General features: G+C 37.1%; 1 protein-coding gene across 1 annotated transcript; it reads right to left on the minus strand.

The window, feature by feature from the left end:
• Window positions 1-463: 463 nt before the first annotated feature.
• Window positions 464-16,869, minus strand: LOC104156939 (mucin-5AC-like; the record flags this gene model as incomplete). Its single annotated transcript, XM_009704848.1, has 19 exons — window positions 16,797-16,869; window positions 13,018-13,080; window positions 12,005-12,070; window positions 11,339-11,600; window positions 10,812-10,926; window positions 10,165-10,255; window positions 9,217-9,326; window positions 8,791-9,007; window positions 7,732-7,857; window positions 7,139-7,256; window positions 6,172-6,310; window positions 5,037-5,147; window positions 4,397-4,466; window positions 3,441-3,578; window positions 3,192-3,356; window positions 2,617-2,711; window positions 1,693-1,819; window positions 691-941; window positions 464-538 (listed from the first exon to the last, which is right to left on the minus strand). Coding segments are annotated over exons 1-19 (2,412 nt in total), but the record flags the coding sequence as incomplete, so codon positions are not given.
• Window positions 16,870-17,073: the final 204 nt, after the last annotated feature.

Here is a 17,073-nt window from a genome sequence, read left to right on the forward strand (position 1 = left end):
GAGAATGCTGTGGGAAAGGGTGTCAAAAGCTCTACTGAAGTCCAGGTAAGCAACATCCACAGCCTTTCCCTTGTCCACTGAGCAGGTCACCTTGTCACAGAAGGAGATCAGATCAGTCAAGCAGGACCTGCCTTTCATAAACCCATGCTGACTGGGCCTGATCACCTGGTTGTCCTGTACATGCCATGTGATGGCACTCAAAATGATCTTCTCCATAACCTTCTTGGGACCAAGGCCAGGCTGACAGGCCTGTAGTTACCTGGATCCTCCTTCTGGCCCTTCTTGTAGATAGGCATCACATTTGCTAACTTCTAGTCAGTGGGGACCAGGTTAGCCAGGACTGCTGATAAATGATGGAAAGTGGCTTGGTGAGCACTTCTGTCAGCTCCCTCAGTACCCTTGGGTGAATCCCATCCGGCCCCATAGACTTGTGTATGTCTAAGTGGTGCAGCAAGTCACTAACCGTTTCCCCTTGGATTACGGGGGCTTCATTCTGCTCCCTGTCCCTGTTGTCCAGCTGAGGGGAATATGTACCATTCTTAAAAATTGAAAATAAAGTTGAAAAAAAATGAGAGCATTTTGTTGAAATTCAGGCATGGCAGCATGAGACCAGTTTAAATGTAGCAGAATCTAATGGGAAAACATATATACTATTGCTTGAGTGTTTTGCAAAAGATTCACTCACCATACAAGCCCATTTTCATTGACAACTTCTCCAAATAGTATGGGAGATCCTCTGTAGTAGCAGGGGCATTCATTAGCAGGCACACATTTGCCACTCTCATCCATGTAGGTTCCATCTACACAGGTGCAGCCATCAACTGGGACAAACTTAATGTTGCATGTAACATCAGGCTCACTCAGAGATCGACAAGTGGGTTGACAGGAAGAGATAGTATAGCTGTAGCTTAGAGATTTGGGACATGAGGTGGTGTATTTTGCTTAAGAAAGGAAAACAGAATAGGTGTGTTAATTCCAGATCGTAATTTTTTTGGGGAAAAAAGAAACCATAGGGAGTAGACATAACATGTAAATAATACTGTACACCTCTGCCTATGTTGGATCTTTCATGTAAATGTATTTCTGAATACTTCCAGAGTTAGACCTGAAAAGCTACTGTACATGTGGAGTAAGTAATGTATGCAAAGAAGAAAATATTTTTTCAAATGAAATTTCAGAAAGAAACTCCATTTAGCACTGCCATTCATTGCCAAGACTCCTAAACCTTTTGAAGTACAAGACAAGATGTCTTCCTGAATGTCTTCTGGTATACTGAAAACAGACCTACTGGATCAGTGAAACCCAGCATGCAGCTTCAGAGACCTTTCATTTGCAAGTGTCCTGGTTAGTATTACTAGTACTGTTATTCTAATATGTCACATTTTTCCTACAATAACTTGTGATACATAAAGCTGTAGTGAAATTCAAAGTTGCACAGAAACAGGTGGAGGCATGTCCATAACAGTAGTCTCTTTCCTAAGCAAGCTATGTCTCCCATCTATTCATATTCACTCTTGCTAGCAATGGATTGATTCTAAGGGAACAGCAGACAATTACTTCTAGGAGTGTGGTTAACAAAATCCCTTCCTCAGCACTTACTATATTTGTCTAGAAATCAGTAGAAAATAATCTCTGATCAGCAGTTTTTATTGATGTGTGTTCTTAGGAAAGGGGATAATTAGGAGTACTTACAGCAGACGTCAGTCCTCCATCCACGCAGCTGGATTCCTTTTGCAGCGCAAGCTCTCACATAGGAAGACAGGGCTGCACACAGACAGTCCTCACTATTTGCACAGTTACATGTGTCAAATATGCAATTCTAAGAATGCAAAGAAAAGTAAAGTCTCAGCACTGGTAATCTTGCCAATCTAAAAAAAAAGGAACATTATCTTTCTGGTCTTATGCACTAATTGGTCTTCAGATATGCCCATCCATAGACAACACTAGCATAGCTTTATCACTTTCCAGTCTTTGTCTAAGTTTCCTGGCAGATGGGAATGAAGGTAATGGAACTTCAGTTGATGTCTGCAGTTATTATTGGGAAATAGTGGTCTTAAAGCCTGTTATACATTTAACAGCTTCCTGTTCCTCTGAACCATATTTACAAATATGCTGCACAATAGCACACAAAGCTCTATTCACAGTACGCAGCCTAGACACGTCATTTCACCAGTGTCCATACCTGGATGATTCATAGTGAGAAGAGAGATTGGCAACCCACTGCCAGCAGAATGATCAGAATTAGCTAGTGGGCTTTCTGTGCCAAGTAGTTTATAATGAGGTACAAGGCTGATGAGACAACAATTCACTGATATTGAAACAAGCATTTGACATGCGTTTACATACACTTCCTACTACGTGTGTATATCCACCCAGGAGTAAATAGCTGCCTTTTCATTTGCAAGCAAGTCAGGATCTTGAAGCCAAGACTGATAATTGCAATAAGGTAATGTTACAACATAAATAGCAAGACATCTTGAAAGACGGAAGTGCTGTAGTACTGAAATTAAAATACAGGCATTGCGTAAAACAAGAGACACGCCTGGAATAGCCCTTTTCTGGTAGTTAGTTGTAATGATCATATTTCTATTGTTTCTAAAAGGAAAAACAAAGTACCATGTGGTAAAGAGAGGGATTCACGGCATAGTGACAATCAGCAAAACGTCCCTTGCGGTCAGTTAGTAGTCCACACCAATGGTGAGCATATTTTTCTGTGAAGAGAACAAACAATACAAATGCACATTACTCTGAATTTCATTAGTTGCAAAACTACACTGCCCTGGTCCATGAAGCCAGTTCTGAAATTACATCAAATCTCTCTTTCTCCTGTCTTTTTTTCACTCAGCTTGTGGGCTAAGGTTCCTAAAACCAAAGAATAGGACTCGCTGAAGGAGATGAATAAAATATTTCCAAAGATACTCCTGCAATCCACTCCTCTGACACCAAGTTGTCAGCTTAGACATCCTCTCTGTTTTCAATGATCATACAGTTTCCTTCAGCTATGTTTCTATGACTCTTCCTTTACTTTACTTACCCCTAGTGCTTTCATTTTGAATATTTGTTTCTGATTTCAGATGTATGTTTTTACCAAGTATGTAAGTCTTTATTCTCTTATCTTTGCTTTCCAACACATGTGCTTTCCTTAGGGATGGGCAAAAAAAAACCTAGAAAAAATTCTAAGAAGCACGCACCATTATCAATGCTGAGTGCACAAGGGTTCTCAAAACTGCGCTGGGTATTAGGGCATGAAGCCTGAGTTTTCCATGTATTAGCAAATGCTGTTGCTGTTCCTTCAATTATTCCACTTATGACCTTGAAGTCATCAGTTTGGATATTATTGAAATTTCCACAGAGACCTGTTGAAAAGCAGTGAAAAGTTTATACTGCTTATACTAGACAGAAGACGTTAAGCAAGATTTTCTTGTATTTCATTCACTTACCACAGGTCTGGCCTTTGAAAATAGGATCCAGTCGCACAAACACTTGCATGATGGGTATGATTTGGATTTCAAGTTGGACGCCGAAGTTTGTCTGCATGATGATGAAGAATGATGAAGGTCTGAATATGGTGACGTTAGCTACAGATTAAAAACAGAATGAACACTTTCTGAATGAGGTCAAATGCTGGAAACAGTGCATCATTATACTATTCTTGTTGAATTTCTATGCAATTGTTGCACATTCTGAGGTGAAATAATCTTTATGAAGATGAATCAGAAATATAAATCAAAATTTACAGTTCAGAATTTGCTTGTAGCTACCAAGTTGTTAACTTCATTTGCCCTCTCAACATAAAGCAGTTGGAGGTTACTCTTTCCAAGAACATAAGAAAGAAAAACTGTATGGCACTGAGCGTCAAAAAGAATACTTCTATTTTTGTTTCTAAGCTTGTACAGCATATATTGGAACCCTCATTCTGCTGGAAAGGGAAAATAAGCAGATCTGGAGGTCAGAGATACCACATCAAATCATTATTTATTGAGACAGACAGCAAAAATCAAATTTCTGTCTGAGGAAGTGTGAACACAAGGGTAGTAAGTTAAAAAAAAAAAGAAGAGGTAGAAAAGGTAAACAAATGTCTTCTGTGTTCAATTTTGGAAAGTGAGAAGGAAGTAAACCTTACAGTGATCGGATCAGGAGAGTGTAAATGCTGTTTGCTTCTGTTTGAGCTATTATCTATGCTTATACTGTCTCGTATTTCTTTATGGCACCAAACTTCCCACTTCTACTTCAAAAGCACTTGTGTGACTCAGAAATTACCCCAAAGAGAACTGATGTGAACATGCAGGTTCTGAACAACTCACAGTCATTTTATCTTCCATAGTTTAAAAAACTAAGCAGGTGTGGAGTTGAAGTTCTGAGCTTATTGCTCATGGACTGTTAGAGAAAAAAATACCTGCTGATATGGGCAGCTGGGTGTAGATCGAGTTCACAAACACACCACCATCAGGTTTGACCTCGATGAGCTGATAAGGAAGAGGAACAAGAGGCAACTGTGTGAAGGATATACTCCAAAGAGTAATAATGATGATGACTCCAGTGATATTAATTAAAAAGATATTAAGAAAAAAGGGTAGGTTTTTGTGATTTCATCTCCTCCCTCTGTCCGTTTTGTACACTTTACTAATTTTCCCTGTCATAAAAGAATTATTTTTAAAGAGACTTTCTCAACTCCTTAGGGAATTACATCATCTTGGGCTCTTTGAACACATCTTTGTGATGAATTACATTCCTTACTGTTGTAGTTTCTAACCTAAGAGCTCATGGTTTTTCCATCTAGTTGGCAGAGAAAATAGGTTTTTTTCTGCTTTGCGAGTATGATGTTCTTCTTAATGAACTTCCACAAAGCCAAATTTATGGCTGATCTGATTTTCATAACAAAATCAATTTCTTTTCACTTGATTAAAAATAACATGTACTTATCGCATATGCTGACCATTTGAGAGAGAAATGCAGTCCCCTGACTGTTTAAGGCCAAGCTTCTTTGCTCCCCATATTTTTAATAACCATTTCCCATGCGTATTTTGCATTCTTACAGTTTGTCCTTTATTCATGTTGAGTGTCACTGTCTTTAAGCATGTCTCAGTGTCTGTTAGGCCACATTTGCGTAGTTCTGCCAGGATGGTGAATGTTTCATCTTTACAGTGCTGAAAAAAAAAGCCAACAGTTATTTCACAAAAGGCTAATTACAGAAGCTTTCCCTGTAAAATTTTCTCTCAACTCTGAAGAAATACTTCTGTTTCTGGAGAAGATCCAGGCTCTCCCAAATCCCAGGCCTTCTTTAGCCTAAGATTCAGTTTTGCCTTTTGTAATGATTAGGAACAACAATAGAATTAGAATTTTTTGCATTTTATTGATGATATCCATATTTGGAGTTTTTATTCATACCCACTTCTAATGTTTGATTCAACTCTACCGTATCACTCATCTTTGTGTAGTTGGTATCAATGCTAGAAAAAAAAACCTCAGATAAAACGTTTTTCAGGAGAACTGTAACATACAGCATTTTTTTAAAACTGACTTGTGCAGACAGGGAAAAAAGAAAGCAAAGAACAAATAGAAAAAGCCCCTAAAAATCAAAACATTTCACTTGTACATTGCTGTAATTAAATTTTGATTATAATTCACTTTTAATTTTTCTATTTCATTGACTTACTTTTAAATCTGTTTAAAAATGTTCAAAACCTAAATGAAATGTATCAGTTGACTTGAACTGATTTTCTGTATTTGAACTTCCCAGAAATGAAATAAAAATATTAGTCTTACAGATTCAATTTTACTTTTTTTTTTCAGACTTGTACCATTTGGCCCAATACCATATAATACAGTAACATGGCAAAAATTATGCAGCTGTGTAAGAAAGCTGGATTAATCACACTGAAGAATGTAGACCAAGCAAGTTCTTAAAAAAGGCAATGCTCTTCAGCAATTACTACATCACAGAGCTGGAAATTCCCCAGTAAACACCATATACTGTTGCACCACAGCCTAACAGTTAACTGATGATTGTCATTTGAATGGCAGCATATGTTCTAGTAAACACCTGGGTAAGTGAGAGGCAATTTAACATCTGTATGTCAAAAGAGGTAAGTTTCAAAAGTGTTGATTGAGATCACCTTTTCTTTCTATAAATTTATAAGGCTTTATGACCTAGTAATATCTGATTCCCACCTTAGAAAGGACATAAGTGCAGTCTCCATGGTGATCATAATGTTTTCTATCATATGTGGAAATGTGCGAACCTCCCTCTACTGAACATGTTCCTGGGCATGACATGTCTTGGCAACTCCACTGGCCTCCATTACAGGTACTGGAAGAGAGGATAAAGTTAGCTGAAATCAGTATCAGTGATCCAGAGTAAAAGGAATTACAGTGATGTTAGGTTCAGCTATTTTGCTACTGTTTTTCATCTTCAAGCTGTAGTTTGACACACAGTAAATCTAGGTTTAAGACTTTCCAAAACATTGTGAACATGTGATGCAATGCATTGAAAGGAATGACTCCAGCATGCATTCACTTTGCTTATTTAATTGTTTTCCTTCTTTGGACAGGTGAACTCTCCAGCAACAGGTAATGGCTGAGTAATTGATTGTTTTTTGCAGATAACATAAAGCACAATGATAAATTAAAATCTCTTCTGTTTTGTTATACGAATGTATCAGAAAGTAACAGAAATGTAACCCCACATCTACTTTTGATGCAGAGCATATCTATTTTCTAAGGTAATGTGACATTGCACAGGTACAGAATTAATAGTTGTGAAATCAAGGTTGTATTGTGTCACCTCGTGCTTTCTCCAGAGAAAATAAATATTTGCAAATACGTAAATGACTGCAACTTCATTCCCCTTAGAGAAGACCAAATGTTTGAACAAAATAAACAAAGAGGAAACTTTTTAGTTGACTGGTGAGAAATCTAAACATTGTAAATCCTTGCTTTGATCACCTTGAGTTATAGTGCAAAGCTACTTAAGGCTGTTGCTAAATAAATAAAGAATGTTCTTTAGGGATACTTTGGAACTGTCGTGGTCAGTTAAATACACATATCAATTACCAATGATGCAATTGCATATAATAAACCATTAAACTCATTAAATATATGAGAGGAAATAGTAAGTTAGAAAAGTAATAAAGGTCACCAGGAATGGCACTGCTCTGAAAAAGAAGTTCCTGTAGCATAGGTGTTGCCATTGTAAACACAGGAGCACTGCTGATGGGGAATGCAGCCAGAATTGTTGATGTCATCAAATACAGTCCCTAGATTAAAAAAAAAGGCAAAACTTTGATCAATTAAAGAGGCAGTTCCTATGCATGATTTTTATTTGTTACAAATCCTAAATATTGTCTTAGAGACAGATCTGCAGCTGTCATGACTGGACATATCTATGCTGAGGACAGCAGGACTATGCCAATTTGCCCAATGAAGTATTCAAGCTTTGTATTCTTAAATTCCACCTGCTTTGAAAGAGGGACTTACTGCAGCACAGGTGGCTTGTTGAGAGGCTGGTCTGGATCTGTTTGCTGTTCTGCATTCCTAATGCTTTTTTAATATTGCACATGTATTGACAATTAATTCAGATACATTTTCTGAGCTGAGACATGACAAATGCTTGTCACTTGCAGCTGTGAAAAATGCAAATATAGGAGGCTTAAACCCATGGAACCTTCCCAAATCCTACAGGTAAGCTGTTGTTATTCTCTGAGATCAGAGATGTGAGTAATAAGAACTTGCCTGGGGGGCAGAAACAACCATCCATACAGTGTTCTTCACAAAACTGAGATCGTTCAGGATTGGTGCATGTGTCAGCACAGGGGGAGCTGCACTCCTGGTACTGCATGTTGTAAGGACACTTCTTGGCTGAAATTTTAAAGGAGGAGAGGGGTTTTTCAGTCAAAAGTATTTCTAGTTCACTGTGTATGAAAATATTTATATTCATCTAAGTTTTTCAGGTAGATGTAAAACCACACTAAACTGCAGTTCGACCTCCAGCTCTCCCAAGTTTAGTCACCTAGATCCATATTTTACAGTTGAAATATGCTTTCCATGACTGTCTGGTGCTGAACTGGCTCAATAACTGGATTTCTGGGGAGAGCAAGGTAATGACTCTACAAAGTCAGCAAGGCCTGTGTTTCTACTGAAGGCACCCTTCTCATGAACAGCTTTATTGCTAGTGAAATGTAAGACTTAAATTCCCAAAGAATTAGTATATTTGCATTTTTCAGATACCATTGGAAGGGCAAATAATACCCCATAGGCTTTTGTTTTGGAGCCAATGCTGGTGACAGTATCAACAGCTACATCCCATAATCCAGTATGTGTTTAATTCAGTGCAAATCTCCATGAAGATTACAGTGCTGCAAACTCCTCACTAGCAAGGAAGAGGAGATAAATAAATGCTTAACCAGCCAAACATCTGTGAGGACCAAATCAGTTAATATTTGAGAATGAAAAATCCTGTAACCACCATGAGAAAAGGAGAGAAACAGTAATACAAGCAAGCAAGTACACCTCATTGTTTCTCCTTCTTTCACCTTTATTTACTGTCCCAGTTAATTAAATAACACTGACTCTCAATTAGAGTATCCATGTGTTTGATAGTGTTTGATCTAGTTTTCATAAAAACCCTTAGCTCTTTTGCAGAAGTCTTCATGCTGGAACTTGTACCTCAGAACTCTCTGGAGAATACAATCTTGAATGGCCTGTAATTTCTCATGCATCCTTAGCATCATTTGAGAGCTTGTTGTTAGTTACTAAGCATTTATGCTTAAGACCATCTCCAGTGATACTTACGGCACAGTTTTGAGGTTCTCCAGTTCAGAGGATGCCCACCAGCATGAGCACACTGTCGGGAGTATTCAGCAAAGGTGTGACAGATACACGAGGCGTTTTTAGACTCTTCAGAGAGGCACAAGTCATCTTGGCAAGCCATAATGTACTCACTAACATCAACTAGCCCGTTACACTCTGCAAATGCAGAGCTGGTCAAAGTTTTCTGGCATATGTCATCCTTGGGAGAAAAAAAATAAACAACTTCCAGGAAATAGAAAGGACCAATTTTTTGGTATTGTTACTTTGTATAATTATTTTTTAATAAAATCTTATATCCCCCTTTAAGTTGCTGTCACCCGAAAGATTTTCCTGTTGACCCGTCTGAAGCTGCAGAAGGGTACAGATAAATTTGAAAGAAAAATAAAATTATAGTGAAAAGATCCTTACAAAATTATCAGTGCAATTATCTGGCAGGGTAGAAGTGGAGTCTTCACAGTATTCTGTTGGTCCATCCATTTTCTGCATATTCCCAAACTGCAAGGCTGTCATCTTAATATCTGTACAAAGGAGGTTTAATAATGAAGGTTAGGTTTTTTTTGTTCAATGCAACTGCCTGTTATCTTTTTGTCCTCTCCAGAATTCTGCCCAAGACTGGCCAAGGCAGTTAGTTCCCTTAAGTCTTTAAATTTGATCATCACCCCTTCCAAAGGAAGCACTACATCACTGTCTCAATTTACCTTGCACAGCACCCTGGAAAAAGTAAACATTAGAAAACAATTCTCAGCCTGTTACATAGATGCAAACTAAAATTTTTACCAGAAAAATAACAAACTGTTTTCAGATTATGATGAGCCCATGCAAGGAAAAGAGAAAAGAATCTAAACAGGGATTTGGACAATGGAGACTGCTGTGAGATAAGGTTTAGGAAAAAGCTCAAGCTGGGAATAGATAGAATGATGAAGATAAAATCTTACAAAGATTACACAATTCAGCGGGCAAATGTAGATATACCAATTTTAAGAGAGAACTGAAACAATAAATGTACTGACTAGATAAATTGCATTTTGTTTTATTGAATATATTTCTATATTTCGGTATGTTATTAGTGAAAATCTGGCTCATTTTTATGGAGTTAGCTGATTAGGTAAATAAAACCATGGTATACAAGAAAAAGTGATCAGTTGTTAGCACCAGTACTATATTTATACTTAAAGTATTAAATCACGTTATCTGATCTCTGCACTACGTATTTTTCAACAGAGACTGAATCATCTTCTGGGTAAATCATTTAACAGGATAGGAAAGAGGAATGCTGATGATGTTAGAGTTAAAAGAATACCAAAAAAAGCATGTTGGAGACTCCAGAAACCAATTTTTATTATTTAAAAAACTTACTGTTTGAATAGAACTCATTGTAAATTGGAAAGCCATTGAAGTCCCCACAAAGTCCACAGGTCTGATTGGCATATTTCTCATTCAATTCCAGCTAAAATGATGGACAGTAAGTTGATAGAAGTTAGTATAAACATTCTAAAATATGTCCAAGACCACTGAAAGCACCTACACTTGCTGCCTTTATTTTTCTTCAGATCTGTGTCATTTTATTTAGCAATCTAATTCAAATCTGGGGGATAGAATGAAGAGTTGGCTTGTAATATCTACATTGCTCTCAGCCTCTTTCTTTCCATTCTTCAGCAAGAAAATCAAATCCACAGCAAAAATGAAATCCTAAGAGAGTGAAGTTCTGCTAGAAAATTATGTTTAAAGGGGTAAGTAGGCCTTATAACAATGCCAACGTGCTAACGATAGAATGAAAGTGATTTTTCACCCTATTTTAAGCAGATATCTGCCATACACTAGACATAAATCCATGTAATTTTCTTTAGGACTACTTGGATGCAGACCTATCTTTATTAAGAAAGAATTGCTCAACAGTATGAGATGAGAGGGCAACAGTAACCCTGTAAACAGATAGGGACTAGCCTAATCAAAGATTAGCTCTAGTCTCTGAAGGTGTAGACAGGTTCAGGAGCAGTTCTTACCAAGATACTGTCATCTTCATTCCACATTAACACAATACCCATTTTGCTGGCAACTTTCACATAAATACTGCTTTTCTCTATCGTAATTCCAGATTGGCTGTACGGCAGTTGAACTCTGGGAAAAGGCAGAAAGAATGGTAGGTATTTTCTGATCCAGATGTTTGATAAAAAGTAAAAAAATGGCTTGTGGTATCCAGCATCTGTAGGGATTCTAAAATAATGCAGTTGTGTGGAAAGAAAAGCAATTAAAAAATAAGATGGTCCAACATCATCAAATATGGATCTGAATTTGGACCCAGCCTCTCAGGACTTTTCATTCAAATTTTGGTTTTGAGATGATCTTTAAGGGAAGGATTGATTTACTGTGAAAGGAATGAATAGTAACTTACTAATTATTTATGTTGATAAAATTGTCAGATTTATTGAAGAACACATAATTTTTCACCACCAAATACACCAAAGTACTTGGCAAGTTTGGGAAAAAAAAAAGTCTGTGGTTACCAGACAAGTGTTATGAGTAAACTTACCTGTTGCTGTTGATCATGACAACATCCTTTGTTAGTTCAGCAGCTACACCTTCAAGTCGCATGGTGATACGACTGATTGTTGGAGCATTGTCCACCACTATGCGCCTAATCTGGATGTTGAAATCCTCATAGGGAGCATTGCAATGGGATGCAAAAACATAATTACAGAGCCCAGGGAAGAAGAATATGTCTCCATCAAAGGTCTTGAAGTGGAAGTTGCCCCATGTACTGCACACGCGGCCATTGTGAGCAGGATTGGAAGCTGTGAATTAAAAGTAGCTGTAAAAACATGACTTAAAATTCCCGACCTTAACATGGTGAAAATCACCTGGTCCAAGACTCCATTTTGTTGTTGAATAGTTTTCATCTGCCTATGTCCATTTGTTATTTTCTGTCCATCTATCCATTATAAAACTGTGTATTCATTCTTTGCTCATCTTATATATCCCTATAAATGGTTATAGTTATGTTCAGCTAGAGCTTTATTAGTTGTCCACATTTCAGTTAAGATAACAGTTCAATATTATGTTTCTTAATCACCTTCTTTGTCCTCTTAATAATCCATGACTTTGTTTACCAATGCCTTTTCCTATTTGTATCAAATTCCTCTGTCTACATCCCCTAAAACTGAAAACCTCTTGAATACATTTAATTTCCTTTACTTACATGTTATTACTGGATTTGTCAGCATTGGCTGAATGATGTTCACTTTAGATGAAACTGTGGCAGAAGCTAGAAAAAATTAAGAAAGAAAACAAAACCTAGTATAACAACATCAAAATTTGCACCTAAAATTGACCTAGAAAGGACTAGAAAGTTAATATGCCAGATCCAATGAAAGAATGTTAAGCTTGTTTTGCTTTACACAAGCCGTAGATCAGGTTAAAAGTGCGTACTAAAATTCAAAATCAGGATAGTTAAATAGTAAGAAATTGCTTTCAACTGTGGTGATCTGCATTTTCTACATTTTAATTTTGATCCTTTTATGAAATGCTGTATTGTGTTAGGAGAGGCAGAAATTCAGAGCCTTGCATACTGGAGTGCCTCAGAGACACTGAACAATACAAAACGTTAAGCTGTACTAAATTAGCCTGTTACTGGTACAAAAGTACAGTTACCTTCTCATTACACCTCCTCTTTCTAAGGAGGGAATAAAACGTTCAATTATCCTCTTTGCTCCCTGTTTAATATTTTCCTGTTAAGGGGCTGAAAACCCTTAGAAATGATGACAAGTTTGTTGTTCAGGATAATCAGAAATCATTGTATGGTAAAAATCAGTGAAGTTGGGTTGTCATCTTGATTTCCAAACATCAGCCACTGACTTTACTGCTTGCCAAAGTGGTCTCATTTCCTTGTTTAAAAGGAACCGAACATCCTGCACATGTATTCCACTTTGATTTTATGTATACATCTTCATGCGCATATGCATACAGCCTCTACAAACACATATCTGTTTTCTTAGTTACCTATTATTATGCAAATATAACCATACTGTGTATGTTTAGTAATTGGTATCTAATAAAGATATTACTATTCTTAGAGAGAGAGAGAGGCTTGTTAATACAGATTTATCTTTATTTGACATTACTGTCAATATACTAAGGAGGTTTTTTAGGCATTTTTATTATTTAGTAGAGATGTAGCAAATAAATACAAATACACAGTATAAACAAACTTACTGTTTTGTTGCTGCTGAACAACCTCAGTGCTTCTTGTTTCCTGTTGGATTTCATTCTGGGCTCCTGTGAAGAAATTGTAAAAAGCTATTAAGTACAATGTCCTGTATCTGAACTTTTAAAGCAAAGCATTTAGACAGGATCAAAGGATACAGATACATCTCTCTAAGACAAAGGGGAGAGTCCTTTATCACATCAGAAAAAATGAAACAGGTCCCCCAAAAAAGGCAAAATGTATTTATAGAAAGAGAGTTTCTATTACAAATACACAGAGTTTGAAATCCAAATAACATTTCATGAATATCTGCTTTCTTTGTTTCCCTTAACTCACTGCAAGGGATTCCAATGACTGGAATTGTTTCGCTGCTGCACTATATCTTGCTAATACGTGAAAAAATTACAGGAAGAATTCACAAAATGTAAGAGAGTCATTTATAACAATTGCTGTGTAGTAGCTAGGTAATAATAGGAAAAGGCACAGAACTGGTTAAAAGAAACAAGAGACTTAGGGCTTGATCCAATAATGGCTGCAGATATTTATATGCCAGTTTCTTTGGTGCCTAAGCATAGGGCCTTTTCTTCTGGAGCAAATCTAAAGTCTCAGTTGGGGATCTAGTTTTGCTGTGCAGCTAGATGCAAGAAGGCACTTCTGAGTGATAATACAAGGACCCATAGCCTGAGCAGTAACCCAGGAGAAGTAACCAAAAGAACCAGGTTTCCTGTTCTATCCCTCTTCTCACTCCGAGATGGTTCAAACTCACATCTTCTCTGCAGAAAACCTTAAGCATCACAGTGTAAGTCTATTTGACCAAGGGTTTTTGCTACCGCACCTGAAGCTGAGACATAGTGCCAAAACCAGTGGGACAGTGACAAAGGAGGTAAAAATAGGTCATGGTCATGTGACTACATGATTAGGGCATTCAGCTACATCAAAACTGTCCTATTCTTGTGCCTTGCTTCAAGGATTATTTTTGTACCTCCAGTTAAACAGTTACTAGATCAACTACATGAGCTGTCTTCCAGATGAGTTCTCCTTTTCTATCATGACTCCGTAAGTTTTTAATTCCTTTCCATGCATGGCCCAGCAATACCATACCAGAGGAGGTATTGGCAAAGACTTTTGAGAGATGACAAATACTGACCTGAACATTTTCATGCCTAGAAAAAGTCTGACTCTGAGCTCCTAAGTTGATGCTCTAAGCTCTTGTCTTTCATAAGAAACTATGGCAGGCATTTCCTGTAAAAGAAAAATGGCTACAACTTCATTTTGTGAAGGACTGAATCCTATCACCATGTGATAACCATGCTTGGAACATGTTGACTAACATGTATATATAACCTGCCAAATATAAATCCTCAAAGGATTTAGGTGATGAAATGACTAATATCTGAATCCTGAGCAGGGTTATGTGAATGAGCCCTCTAGGTGTCTAGAGAAATTGTCAGTCAAAGAGGAACTGTCTATGTAATTTAGTCCTAAGTTAAGCTCCTTTTTTAGTTATAGAATAGGTGGGAAGAGTTCACTGACTCAGAACTGATCCATAAGAACCATCTTACTGAACAGGGAGTCACACTGGTGGAAGAGGGGGAAATGGAGAACTTCTGGGTGTGCCATAAACCCCGGTCCCCTTTGGTGCTTACATTCCTTGCTGAGCATCTCCTTCACTTAAGAACCACAGCCCAGATGATTCCATGAAACTGGACAACTACTTTTGCCTTAAAAATAACCAGATCAGGAGCACCGTTTTTTATTATTGTTGTTTTTCCAGTGTAACTTCTGGCTGTGACCGCCATGTAAGCAGTTTGAGTACTTGATCCCAGAGCTGAAGGATGCCTGTCTGAAGGGATGCAATCCTCCACTCCTGAAGAGGTCCCCAAGACACTGCTGGCTTTGGAGGAGAGGGTTCTGGGCAGCCTCACCATATCTAGAAGTTGTTGCAGTGTCTGCAGTTTCTTTCAGACCTAAGTTTTTTATTTTTTTCTCATTTAAATTTATGTGTGACCAACCATTTTCCATTTCCTGTTAGTCTTTCAGCATCGCAGATAATATCATTAGGTAAATGTATTCATATCATTATAATTGATACTGATCAGGTGAGACAAATTGGTACTGATCAGGTGAGACAAATGCCTCTGTAAGTCTTAATAATAGGCCAGAATTTGTTTTCATCCAACACATCTACAGGAATCTCAGCAGGTATAGATTCATAGAATGTTTGTTTATTCTAGCATGAGAACAATTGTAACAAAGCAAATAGTATATATGCATATTTTGGTCTGTTAATTTTTCTCAAGGAAACAGTAGGGGCTTTTATTTACTTAGCAAATACATCATTCCCAAGGAAATTCTACCTGCATTGGTTTATTTAGCAGTTGCACAATGCCACATTCTTGACCATTATAAAAGTAAGTGTCTCTGTTGTAAGAATAGTCAAGATAATTTACTATTTGATAATTTGGGAACTGACCTGATTATTAAGAATATTTCTGGATACACCTTGCCAAGTCTATATCCAGCTGCCAATCCACATATGCAATTATTGTTACAGTTAATTTATAGAAGTTAGTATTTGACACAAAATACAAAGGCACAGAATGTTTGTGGAGATGGCATAGGATTGGGCCAATATTCTGTAGTCACTTAGGACATCTGAAAATATTTTCTGCAGAGTGTGATTTGAATAAAGAGGGGTTTGCTGGACACTATCTAATCACTACTCATTTTTCAAAGATTAGCATTGCACAGTACAAATAACCTTCTTGTTCAATAAATGGCTGAAGATGCTTTTGACTGACATTGCGTAGCTCTAAATGTAAGCTTATACTCCAAGTGACTGTTGTATTTTGTGCTTAAATCAACTTGGCAGTATTTTAGTGTTTATTTCACAAACTATAAAGTAGCCTAAAATTATATTTGCACTTGTCAATGTTTTCAAAATGGTATGTAAGATAAATTTACATAGGAAATCTGAAGCTTTAAAAATGTTAGCTGACAGCAGTAATTACTGTATGTGTATGGGACTGACTTAGCAAGCTTCTACTCATGCAAGTAATTTCAATTTGAGTGGTCCCATTGACTTAATAGGGCTATTCATATTAATAAAAATGGTCAAAACCAGTCATGACTGACAGGAAAAAAACCCAAACATACAAAATGATGGATTACATGTCAGGTAAATCTCCCAGTCCTGCTCACACTCAATATCAGTAATTTATGTAAATATTCTGCATAGGGTATTATCAATGCACAATTAGTTACTGAGAATCATTACAGCATGGATATTCCCTTCTAGTCTCTTTTGCATAAGAAGTTGAAAGAAATCTTGAGGAATCTGGTATTAGCTCCTGGTAGGTGACCAGTGGTCTGATCTAGCAACTGGAAAATGTATGTTTTAACTTTCATAGAAAACATAACATTCATAATCAATCCTAATGCAAAATGCAAGAGGAATAAAATGCTTTTGTAAGGCATAAGTGATATTGAAAAAGTGACATTTTAAGACATCAATAATGGTTCTTTTTGATTTGATCTTCAAGGCTACCTTCCAAATGTAGTTATATGCAGCAGTTTGATGCAATACTAAATTAAATCAGTTCATTTAATAGGTAGACATTAAATATTTAATGAAAATTGGAAAAAAAAAGATATAAAGAAATCTTGCTTAAATGCAATCATCTGTTAAATGACACAATAAAATTAGTATAGTTGTTTAAAATATATTACTAGATCTAAACAGAGTATTTTTTTCTTTTCCCAATAAAAAAAAAAGAGAACTTCTTACCTATCTGATGGATACAGCAAACTGCTAACAGGAAAGCCCATTCTGGTACCCATATCCCCCTGCCAAACCCCATCTTGAGTGGAGTCTGGCACAAGGATGTCAGATCTAAAGTTGGTCAGGAGGAGTAGTTCATCTGTGCTCTGTCAGTCTTATATAGTCGGTGACTTTGGCTTCAGTCCCAGATTGATTCAGAGAGTCTAGAAAGGTGGGGTTTGGGGGATTTTAGCAAATGAACAGGTAAACAGAGGATGCTCTTCCTTCCTTAGAAACTGGCCAG

This window comes from Cariama cristata, unplaced genomic scaffold (assembly GCF_000690535.1).
Source record: "Cariama cristata isolate BGI_N322 unplaced genomic scaffold, ASM69053v1 scaffold16657, whole genome shotgun sequence".
Lineage (NCBI taxonomy): Eukaryota > Metazoa > Chordata > Aves > Cariamiformes > Cariamidae > Cariama > Cariama cristata.